Source organism: Hippopotamus amphibius, chromosome 12, assembly GCF_030028045.1.
Source record: "Hippopotamus amphibius kiboko isolate mHipAmp2 chromosome 12, mHipAmp2.hap2, whole genome shotgun sequence".
NCBI lineage: Eukaryota > Metazoa > Chordata > Mammalia > Artiodactyla > Hippopotamidae > Hippopotamus > Hippopotamus amphibius.
In genome coordinates this window covers 54459604-54472287 of record NC_080197.1, presented here as the reverse complement: position 1 = coordinate 54472287, position 12684 = coordinate 54459604, and the positions used below count along the sequence as shown (strand labels likewise).

Sequence of the window (12684 nt, the reverse complement as noted above, 5' to 3'; positions counted from 1 at the left end):
TAAAAGCCGCTGAGAGGTCTTAATCTCTCAGGTTAGTGATACAATCAAGATGTGCATTTTGAAAAATCATTCTGCCTATCGTGTGACTGAGGGAGGGCAGTGAGGTGGGTGTAAGAGCAGAGGTAGGGGGACGGTCAAGCTGGCAGGAGAGAATGACTGCAGAAGGGGAGCAGGGAGGGGACTGTCCTCCCTCGCTAGGCAGTGAGGGTGGTGCGTAGCTCTGAGCTAAGAGCTCTGTGGGGGACACAGGTGCCCAGGAGGCCTTGCCGGGTAGTTCTCATCCTCCCCAGGTTTTCCTTTCATGTCCAAGGAGGCCTTTTTGGAAAAAAGTCTGCATAAGGTCACTCCTGCCTGACTTGCTCTTAGCTCCAGGCATATTACAAACCCTTTGGGAAGCCCCCAATTCCTAGCTCTGGAGAGGCATCACGTACTTGTGAAATCTTTTTTTTGAAATGCGTGATCTCCAAGGTGAACTTCCTCTCAGGTACCCTGCAAGGAGCAGGTGCATTTGCTCACTTCCCGCCTTGATGTCGGAGCCTTGTACACCTCTCCTCCCTCTGCCAGCACGGCTGTCTGTCTGCTCCAAAGCCTCCTACTGCCCAGCCACCAGGCCTGCTGCTGCACACACCCCTCTACAGGATCAGCCACGGCTGCGCTGATGTTTATGCTTTTTCCTAAAAACATAGTCCAACCACTTGTACATTGATTTTGTGGCTTTACTCACTAGTGGACTGAGAAGTTTCCCACCCACTTGCACACTGATCTCAATGGAGAGAATGAAACGGGGACAGGAAGGATTACCATTTAAGGCTTATCTGAAATGATTTTTTTTCATAGATAAAACACATGGTAGTCTCTGATCACATGGGCAAGTTTGCCTTGACTTCCTCCATAAATTTATTACAATTTTCAGTCTCCCTTGCTGAATAGAAAACTGGACTGTAATTCACTCTATTAAATAAATGACTTAATTGCTTTCTTTGGAATTTTCACTGATTAACAATTTACTGGGTCAGGGTGATCTTTTTTTTTTTGCGAAGTGTACTAAGACTATTTTTTCTGTTTCTCTCTTTACAGCATTATGACATGTCAAAAAGGTAAGTTTGCCCTTGTTTTCGAATTGTTTTTTTTTTAAGTTTCTTTTTAAAAGCTCTTTATTGAAGTATCATTGCCTCACACTGTTGTGCCAGTTTCTGCTGTACAACAAAGTGAATCAGCTGCATCTAAACATACATCTCCATAGCCCCTCCCTCCTGCAACTCCTTCCCACTCTATCTCACCCCTCCAAGTCATCACCAATCAGCGTGGTCTTAACATAAGTTAGAAGTGGGGAGGAGGAGCTTACTGCCATGCTAGGTAAATATTCAGGACTCAAAATGCCAGCACTTGCCGTTCTACCACCCCTAATTGGATGGTAGCCCATCAGAAAATGGTTCCACCTCAGGCATCCTTTCCTTTCCTTCAAGGTCCTGATGTGGGTGACTGACTCTGCTTTTTCAGAGCTTCTGCAGCTCTTATTTGGACACCTTGGTTTATGAGATGGGCTCTAGCCCCTAGCCACTCTCCACTCTTTTAGCTGCTCCCAGTGAGCCCTTGTTACCTCCCAGACCTCCGGCCACCTTGCTCCAGGTCCCAGGAGTCAGGAAAACATACTGATGGGTTTTTATCACCTGCATAAAGCACTTCCGCGTTTCAGAAAACATATCACAGAGGAGTTCAGGATCCTGGGAATCAGTCCGCAGTTTATTTTACAGTACATTCATACGAGTTCCTGCATTTCCAAGGTAATCAGATCACATTCAGGTTAGCACTGCTGGTAACAAAACTGTACAACTACCCTGGCTTCGAAAACAAGATAGGATGATACACATGAATACCTCTTTCCCTTTAATACTGCAGAAGACAATACATCACAAAAATAAAATCACATGCCTTTTACAGTCCAGTGCGAAGGCATATTACTTATGTTAAAATTAAACCATCTGGGACATGAGGAGAATAAGAAGAGTTTCAAAGCTTAAGATGTCTACAGTTTCCCCCATGCCATCTTTCTCTTCTACATGCCAGCTGGCACATTCAGCATCAATGCTTTGGGAAGAAAGGGGCAGAGGAAAGCAGAGGATCATTTAACTCTGAAACTTGTGGCTTCTTGGGCCACTTCTGTAAAAACTACTTAAATAACCTAAAATTCTAAAAAGAGTTCATATTAACAAGGGATGGTAATACAGAAAGCACCTGGAGAAAATTCCTCCAGTGACTGATGGAAAATATAAGCTGCAAACATTTCACAAAAATGGATGACTGTATCATAACCAGAAATACATTAAGTTCTGAAAATCCACTTTCATTTTACTGAATGAAAACACCCATGTTCTGGTGTTCAATCAGTTCAGAAAAACAGCTGTGGCCTCCACCTGCAATATTCATCGTGAGCTATCACGCATCATTACCATGTAAGAGTGCAGCTCCCCAAAGACCCCCAACCCTTGAAAAATATAAGAAGCCAAAATAAGCTATAATAAAAACTAGGACATATTAGACAGGAGAAAATTCAGATGTGTAAAGAGAGCAAGGAGTTAGATTTACTTGGGTCTTTTTCCTAGATAAAAAATATTGTTACAAAATGTTTTGGACCCGGGTCCAACACAGCTGGAATGATAAGTTACTCAAAATGCAAGCCCCCCATCCACAAAGACAGCGTGCTTATGTAGCACCTTTCTCAGAGAAGTCCAATGTGCTTCGGTATAATTATCAACTAATTGCATAATTAAGTACATGATTCAGAATATACTTGGACTTATTGTTAATTCCAGTGACTAAAGAGTCCCTGCCACTTGCTGCCAAGAAATTTCTGAATCCTGAACTTATTAGTTTATGAATGAAATCGATATTCATATAGGCTGACTCTAAAGAAATACCACCCCTTTCAGGGCTGAAAAATATGATGGAAGAGAGAATAAGACACTTCTTAGGAAAGCATATCTTTAGGAAAAAACACCTTATGAAAAACCAGAGCCAGTGCATGTTGTACAACCCCTGAAGAACGCCCCCAGCAGCAGGGGGAGCAAGGGGAGCAGTGATGATTTTGAAACCAGAGTGACTTGTAGCTAACTGCCTAACAGTAAATTCACATAGTGAAACAGAATAAATCAACATACAGCCAAGGTTTACATTTATCTAGAAATATGTTTTATGCTTTAAAAAAAATTGCAATGCACTCCAAAAATTTTTTTTCAGGTAATTCATGTACAACAGAAGGCACTGTTATTCGCATAAATCCATTGATTCTGCATGGCAAAACCTGAGACGTGCAAGTCCATCCAATCCTCTCAGACCACCTTGGTCATTCATCCCTTGGAGCATATGCTTTGTCCTTTTCAGTCCAATGATTTTGTTTTTCTTTAATTTCATACATTACAGTAGCTGCTTAAAATATATATTTCAGGGTGAGAAAGGTCGAAGAGGAGGCAGAGATGGAGAAAGGCGCTGCCGGGTGCCAGGGGTAACTGGCACAAAGGGTGGCGCAAAAAGCAGCCCCAGCTCCCCTTGACCCTCTTCTTCTGGCTGACACACAATGTCGTGATGGCATTTGGTTGGCCGATCTTCCTTCTTTCAGTTGTCGGTGGGCATAGTCCCAAAGTTAAATGCAGAGAGGACTCCTTTGTTTTCAAAGGTGAAGCCTCCCTGTTGTTCAATTTTCTTCTTTGCCTCTAGCATTTGCCAAGAGAAAGAGGGGGGAAGAGAAGAGTATTTAAAGTGACAAAGTTGGAAATAAGCTCAAAGAGCCAGATTCTTTAGAGTTAGCACTGTGAAAGGATGTGAACTGTGGAATGCCTTTAACAAACCCGTGTCAGTAAGTAGCATCCTCCTGGCGTCTGGGGACACGGAACCAGCAGACACGGAACTCGCAAATATAGAGGGCCCACTGCACCACACCATTTTAACAGGGGACACGAGCATCCTCGGATTTTGGTATCCGAGGGGGGTCTGGGAACCAATCCTCCCCACAGATATTGAAGGATGACTGTAGTTATATTTTCTATCTTGGAAAAAACTATTTGCTAAAACTGAGGAAAATAAAAACAAGGGTCAAAGCTATAGTGTCTACTGCTGAAAGGGCACACTGACTTCTCACATTAGGAGGGCCAATACAGAATCTGTACAGGACATGAAGTCTAAGTCCATGCAGAAGAACCTGAGTTCTAAACTCTAGATTCCTATTCCATGATGATTCCCACTAAAAAATCTTCCAATTGTCTAGGAGTGAGCATAATAACGTCTGCAAAAAATAATTTCTCCAGCTCAAAAACTGAAAATTAACAAGAATCACCAACACATAAAGCCCAATGAATAGAAGTGGAGAGTATTTCATTTCTAGGAATATAAGCTCCTTGCAAGAACTCATAAAACACCTTTGACCCATCTGCTATTTAGATGTTTAAGTGGGTGACCCAGCTGATTAACTCTGCCTCAGCAAGATTCATCCCAACCTTTACATCTTACCTTGGCTCCAAAATAGGAGAAGGGTGTGAATAAGAACACCACTAAAGACGCACATTAACACACAGTGTTTTACAGAGCTAAGATACCATGTGTGATTAACACCGTCATACAATAATGATAATTCCTTATTATCTTGAAAGGTTGGCCTCTAACAATTTTTAGAACAGTATTTAGAAGCCACCAGGCTCGTAAAATAAAGCTGACTACTGGCACTCCGACACGTGCATTCGGATCTGGAAGTCATGCTGGCTGACCTGCCACTGTCCTCCGGTGCTCTGCCAGTGCGTACACCTCCTGCAGCGCCCTCCTCTGATCCTCACTGAGCGGTGCCATCAGCAGTTGGTACCAGGAAGCATCTCGATTCTGCACAGCTGTTGTATTTGGGGGTGGGGGGGATGGTTGGGGGAGAAGGAAAAATAAGGGAGTCCAGTGACAATTATTATTTCAGAGAATAACTAATGACACAATCAAATTACAATGAAATGATCCCAGACAATAGGTGATAAAACTGATTCCAACAAAGGATTACTCCTGAGCACTCACTTCAGTATCCAACTTATGTGGGGCTGTAAAGGAAGGCTGGGACATCATAAATCTCTACTTTGCCTGCTTCTCTGCCTCCTTCACCATCTCTCTTCTTCCTGGATTTTTACTAACCAGGAATGCTCCCTAAAATCCAGATGTTGGGAAACACCTTACTCTCCTGTTACCATTTTTCTCAGTTATTCCATGCTACCTGCACCTTCAGCATCACTTCTACACCAAAAACTCAAATTTGTACCTTTAGGCAAAACTGTTCCCTAAGCCTTCCGGACTTTTACATTTACACCTCAAACTCAGTACAACTATAACCAAATTTAACCTCCCAAACCCCCTTTATCTCCCCATTTCCACCACTAGTTGTATCAGTCTCCTAGTCAACCATGGTAAATCCCTAACATCTTTATTTTTTTTCTTCAGATCTTTATTGGAGTATAATTGCTTTATAATGTTGTGCCAGTTTCTGCTGTACAATAAAGCCTAACACCTTTAATCATGCCCTCTCCACATCCAATTCTGTGCTGCTTTCTTGACGTCTTTCACCAATATGCTTTTTTCCATCAAATGCCATCCTCCCACTCCAGGGCCATATTAATCCTAAATTAATAAAGTAATTTACTAACACTTGATTCCTGAGTCTAGCCCCCTTCAGCTCTTTTTGGACACCAGCATCAGATAACACCCCTAAAGGAAACTACCCACATCCCCAAGGTCACCTCTTTATAGAAAAACATTCAACAACATTCTAACGGGCAATGGGATAAAGACAACCTCAGTCCAGAATTCAAGGCTGGGGACTTCCCTGGCGGTCCGTGGTTAAGACCCCTGCTTCCACTGCAGGGGGCACAGGTTTGATCCCTGGTCAGGGAACTAAGATCCCACATGCCACGTGGCACAACCAAAAAGAAAAAGAAAAGAGAAGAATACAAAAACAAAACACCAGAATTCAAGGCTGGCACAATCTGGTACAATTTTACGACTTCACAGAGACTTTAATCAGTGGTCCCTAATGCTGACTAAGCCAAAGCTGACTGCCTATCTCTTGAGGAGCATTTTCAAAATACACATCCTGGGATCCCACGTAAGACCTAACAGCTTCTTTGTTGCTTATGATGCACACCCAGGTCTGGAAGCAACTGCCTTTTTAGAGCATACCCTCTGCCTTTCAATCTCCACATTTACACTCTTATCTTCCTCGTGCTTTGGAATATCATTCCCTGTACTCTCTACCTCTTGTTCCTGCTAAATTTCAATAAATCACAGAGGTGGTTCATTAATGGTATTTGTAACAACCAATATACTGGCATACTAATAATGCCAATATTACACTACCATTGCCTTGTTAGTAACAATATTTTATACACAGGGATGTTCAATTTAATATTGCTTGTAACAGTGAAAAAAAAAAAAAAAACAACAACCCTGGAAATATCTTATATGTCCATCAGTGGAAATAAGCTAAATTATGATACTACCATAGGAACATGATATAACTATGAAACAACCTATCTAGTGGGATTTTTTCATTGTAATTTGTTATAATAATTTTCTAAATATTTTCATTGGTTTACGATTTACTTTTAAGTCTATAAGTTTTCCATTTATAGCTCTCATTCTTATATGGGTTATTGGTCGTATTCATTTATAGAAGGCCTTTGTAATCTATGGGTCTTAAGCCTATGACACGCACACAACAGATATTTTCTCCCAATCTTTTATAAGTACTTTAACTGTATTTCTAGTGTCCTTTGCTGTACAAAATAGGTGAATTGCTTATGTAGTAGAAACATACTCTTATGGATTCTGCTCCTGCACGTGGGGATTGGAAATTGCCAATTTTTAAACAACATATGTGAGATACTTCATTCTGTAAAAATCCTTGTCCATTTATACCTAGAGGATGAACAATATATGCAGATACTCTTGCCTGAAACTACTTTTGTGAGGATACCCCACTTTACAAGGATGAAGGTTGCTGGTATTGGGTGATGGATGTTCCGTTATGCTACTCGCTCTCATTTTGTGTATATTTGGGAATTTCTATAATTAAAAATAAAGAATAATTTTAAAGGGAATCTAAAGCAATTTGGGGGCAGATCCCAAAACAACTTCTAATAGATAGAAATGAAAAACATATCTAAAGATTCAGGGAGTAACAACATACTCAGCAGAGCTTGTGTAAAAAATTGATATTCATCCAAACTATTGTCAAGGTCCAGTGGAGTGCTGAATCCCTCGAGGGCAGTTTCTTCCAACACTTCTTCATCCCAGTCATCATCATCTTCCTCCTCATCTTCACCTCTTCCATTATTTGACTGCATTGCTTGAGCAGTTACATTTGTCTCCTCCTCATCACTTGAAATCTCTTCTGTGAGTCCATTATTTATTTAAAGGGAATCAAACCACATAAGGACAAAATACAAATTTCATAAAGAAAACAAAAATTATAAAGTGACATTCTAGAAATGGAAAAACTACCAAATAATTTTATGTAAAATTATAAAAATTAACCTTATCTTTACTGTAGTTTGCTAAACTGAAAATGACTTTGTCCTCCTCACTGAAAACAATTTCTAACTATCTCTAAATCTGTGGTCCAGCTGAACATTATTACTGTTTTACTATGGCTGCTTCATATCCATTAATATAAAAATACTATTTAGCCACAGATTCCCAAATTAACTTTTTTGTCAAAAAACATATAAAATGATTATGTACTCATTGCATATGTTTTAAATAACAATAACCTCCCATTGAAAATTTGAGTCTCTTAGCAATTAACTAAGTTGATTATGAACTGCTTGGAAATGCTCAAATGAGAAGGTCATTTCTGCTACTAGAAGCAGAAAAATATAGAAATATAAAGAAAAAATTAGCTACATGTGGGTTAAAAAAAATTGAAAGCTGAATTGTGTATCTCCATAGATTCAGTTTCTATTTTCAGGGCTGGTCTGTTCCAAGCAGTTAGTCCAGTATTATAAGTAACCAGAAGACAGTAAATGCAGAACAAAATCAACCTAAGAGGAAAAACCAGAATAAACCCGAACCAGACAATATTAATCTAAACCTAGTTCTATAAAACACACCATACTGAAGTACGCGGATTAAACTGCAAGGTAGTTTTGGGGATAAGGCAAGAAACCATAGTTTTCACCACATACACACAACACACACAATATATATATATATATAAAGGTATAATAACAAAGACAGCAAGAGATACCTTTACTGGTTAATCACCCTATACTTCAATAGGAAATTCAACAAGAAAGTCTGGGATATTACTAGAAAATTTTCCCTCAAGTCATAATAATTATAACCCAATAGAGTGCAAAGAAAGAAATTATAAAGAGTACAACACACTGAAAAAAAGAATTCTGTGATTGTCTGCATATATTTGGCAAAATAAACAGTTACAAGAGACTCACTTCAGAGCTGAAGACACACACAGACTGAAAGTGAGGGGATGGAAAAACATACTTCATGCAATGGATACAATAAGAAAGAAGGGGTAGCAATACTCATATCAGATAAAGTAGACTTTAAAACAAAGGCTATAACAAAAGATAAAGAAGGGCATTATATAATGATAAAGGGATCAATACAAGAAAAGAACATAGCATTTGTTAACATATACACACCTAAATATATAAAACAAATACTAACAGGCATAAAGGGAGAAATTGACAATAATACAATAATAGTAAGACTTTAACAACCCACTTACGTCACTGGATAGGTCATCCAGACAGAAAATCAATAAAGAAAGAGTAGTCTTAAATGACACATTAGACCAGCTGGACTTAATAGGTATCTACAGAACACTACATCCAAAAATGGCAGAATCTATATTTTTTTTTAAGTGCACATGGAACATTCTCCAGGAGAGAACACATGCTAGGCCACAAAACAAGACTCAACAAATTTAAGGGGACAGACATTATATCAAGCATTTTGTCCTATCGCAACAGTATGAAACTAGGAATCAATTACAGGTAGAAAAATGGGGAAAACATAAACACATGGAGACTAAACAACAGGCTACTAAAACAGCAGTGGATGAATGAAGCAATCAAAGAGGAAATCAGAAAATACCTTGAGATAAACAAAAATAAAAACACAACTTTCTGAAATCTACATGACACAGCAAAAGCAGTTCTAAGACGGAATTATATAGCAACCCAGGCGTACCTCAAGAAGCAAGAAAAATCTCAACTAAACAACCTAATATACCATCTAAAGGAATCAGAAAAATAGAAACAAAGGTCAAAGTCAGAAGAAGGAAGGAAATAATAAAGTTCAGAGAGGAAATAAATAAAACAGAGACCAAAAAAAAAAAAAAAAAAGAAAAAAATCAAGAACTGGGTTGATTTTTTGTTTTTGTTTTTGTTTTAGAAAAATAAACAAAATTGATAAGTCTTTAGCCAGGCTCATTAAGAAAAAAGAGAGAGGACACAAATAAATAAATAAACAAATGAAAGAGGAGAAATTACAACTGACATCACAGAGATACCAAAAAATCATAAGTGAATACTACAAATAGTTATATGCCAACAAATTAGACAACCTAGAAGGAATGGAAACATTTCTAGAAACATACAATCTTCCAAGACTGAATCAGGAAGATACAGACATTCTGAATAAAGAGTGGTAAAACTGAATTCAAAATCAAAAAATTTCCAGCAAACAAAACTGTACAGCTTAACATGAGAATTCTACCAAATGCATAAAGAAAAGCTATACCTATTCTTCACAAACTATTCCAAAAAACTGAAGAGAACACTCCCAAATTCATTCTATGAGGCCACTAAAAGCAGACAAAGACACCACAAAAAAAAGAAAATTACAGGCCAATATCTCTGATTAATATAGATGCAAAAATCCTCAACAGAATATTAGCAAACCAAATTCAACAATTTGTAAAAAGGACCATACACCATGATCCCATGAGATTTATTCCAGGGATGCAAAGATGATTCAATGTCCACAAATGAATCAATGTGATACACCACATTAAAAAAAGAAAGGATAAAAACCACATGATCATCATAATAGCTAAGAAAAAGCATTTGACAAAATTCAACATCCATTCATGACAAAAACTCTCATCAAAGTGGGTATAGAGGGAACATATCTCAACATAATAAAGACCATTTATGACAAACTCACAGCTAACATCATACACAGCAGTGAAAGCTAAAAGATTTTCCTCTAAATTCATTTTCCTGTAAAGATAAGGATACCCACTGTTGCCACTTCTATTTAACATACTATTGGAAGTTCAAGCCACAGCAATCAGATAAGAAAAAGAAATCAAAGGCATCCAAGTTGGAAAGGAAATAAAACTGTCACTATTTTCAGATGACGTAATAGTACATATAGAAAACCCTAAACTCCCCACCAAACAGCTTTTAGAACTAATAAATGAACTCAGTAAAGTTGCAAAAAAGAGAAAACAAGAAAACAATTCTGTTTAAAATCACATCAAAAAGAATTAAAAATCTAGGGATAAACTTATCCAAGGAGGAAAGACCTGCACTCTGAAAACTATAAAACACAGATGAAGGAAATGAAAGATGATACAAAGAAATGGAAAGATATCCCATGCTCATGGGTTGGAAGAATTAATATCACTAAAACATCCATACTACCCAAAGCAATCTATAGATTTAATGCCTATCAAAAATACCCATGATACCTTTCACAAAACTAGAACAAATCATCCTAAAATTTACATGGAACCACAAAAGACCCTGAATTGTCAAAGTAATCTTGACAAAAAAGAACAGAGCTGGAGGTATCATGCTCTTTGATTTCAGACTATGCTACAAAGCTACAGTATTCAAAACAGTACAGTACTGGCACAAAAACAAACACATAGATCACTGGAACAGAATAGAGAGCCCAGAAATAAATCCCTGCATTTAGGATTGATTCAACTATGACAAAGGAGGCAAGAATATACAATGGGGAATATCAGTTTCTTCAACAGTAAGTGGTGCTGGGAAAACTGGACAGCTATATGTAAAAGAATGAGATTAGAACATTTTCTCACACCACGTACAAAAATAAACTCAAAATGGATTAAAGACCTAAATGTACAAGCAGAAACCATAAAACTCCTAGAAGAAAAGTAGAACATCCTTTAACATAAATTGCAGCAATATTTTTAGGGGTCTATCTCCCAAGGCAAAGGAAACTAAAGCAAAAATAAACAAATGGGATTTAATTACGCTTAAAAGCTTTTGCACAGCAAAGGAAACCATCAACAAAATGAAGAGACAAACTATAAATGGGAGAAAATATTTGCAACTGATATAATATGATAAGGGGTTAATATCAAAAATATATAAACAGCTCATACAACTCAATGTCAAAAAACCAAATGACCCAATTAAAAAATGGGCAGAAGACCTGAATATACATTTTTTCAAAGAAGACATACTGATAGCCAACAGGCACATCAAAGATGTTCAACACAGCTAACCATTAGAGAAATGCAAATCAAAACCACAGTGAGATATCATCTGACCCCTCTTAGTAAGAATGGCTATCAACAAATAACAAAAGTTGGCAAGGATATGGAGAAAAGGGAACCCTTGCACACTGTTGCTGGGGATGTAAATCGGTATAGCCACTACAGAAAACAGCATGAGGTTTCTCAAAAAACTAAAAGTATGATCCAGCAATTTCACTCCTGGATATATATCCAAAGAAAACAAAAACACTAATTCAAAATGATACATACATGCCAAAGTTCACAGCAGCATTATTTACAACAACCAAAATAAGGAAGCAACCCAAATGTTCATCAACAAATGAATGGATAATAAAGATGTGGTGAGATATGTGATGGAGGGACTTCCCTGGTGGCACAGTGGTTAAGAATCTGCCTGCTAATGCAGGGGCCATGGGTTCGAGCCCTGGACCAGGAAGATCCCACATGCCACGGAGCAACTAAGCCTGTGTGCCACAACTACTGAGCCTGTGCTCTAGAGCCCATGAGCCACAACTATTGAGCCCATATGCCACAACTGAAGCTAACACGCCTAGAGCCCATGCTCCACAACAAGCGAAGCCACCACAATGAGAAGCCCACACACCACAAGGAAGAGCAGCCCCCATTCAATGCAACTAGAGAAAATCCATGCACAGCAGTGAAGACCTAATGCAGCAAATAAATAAATAAATAAATAAATAAATAAAGATCTATGATGGAATACTATTCAGTCATAAAAAAGACTGAAATCTTGCTATTTGCAAGAGCATGGATAGACCTGGAGGATATTATGCTTAATGAATTATGTCAGACAGAGAAAGACACATACTGTATGTTACACTTACATATGGAATATAAAAAATAAAAGAAACAAATGAATATAACAAAACAGAAACAGACTCACAGATACAGAGAAAAAACTAGTAATTACCACTGGGGAGAGGGAAGTGAGGAGAGGCAAGATAGAGTAAGAGATTACAAACTACTAAATATAAAATAAATAAGCATAAGGATATAATGCACAGCACAGGGAATACAGCCAACATTTTATAATAACTTTAAACACAGTATAATCTATAAAAACAGTGAATCACTATGTATGTTGTACACCTGAAACTAATAAATATTGTAAATCAACTATA

At 38.0% G+C, this 12684-nt stretch overlaps 1 protein-coding gene across 2 annotated transcripts in view; it reads right to left on the bottom strand.

The window, feature by feature from the left end:
• Positions 1 to 1728: 1728 nt before the first annotated feature.
• The window catches only part of IPO8 (importin 8), a 73749-nt gene continuing 62793 nt past the window's right edge, over positions 1729 to 12684 (bottom strand). For both annotated transcript variants that reach the window (XM_057700909.1, XM_057700908.1), the window contains exons 23-25: positions 7208 to 7411; positions 4758 to 4874; positions 1729 to 3710 (exon numbers count right to left, since the gene is read on the bottom strand). In XM_057700909.1, coding sequence (XP_057556892.1) covers positions 3613 to 3710; positions 4758 to 4874; positions 7208 to 7411 — 419 coding nt within the window. In that variant the 3' untranslated portion in view covers positions 1729 to 3612. The remainder of the gene's footprint in view (positions 3711 to 4757; positions 4875 to 7207; positions 7412 to 12684) is intronic.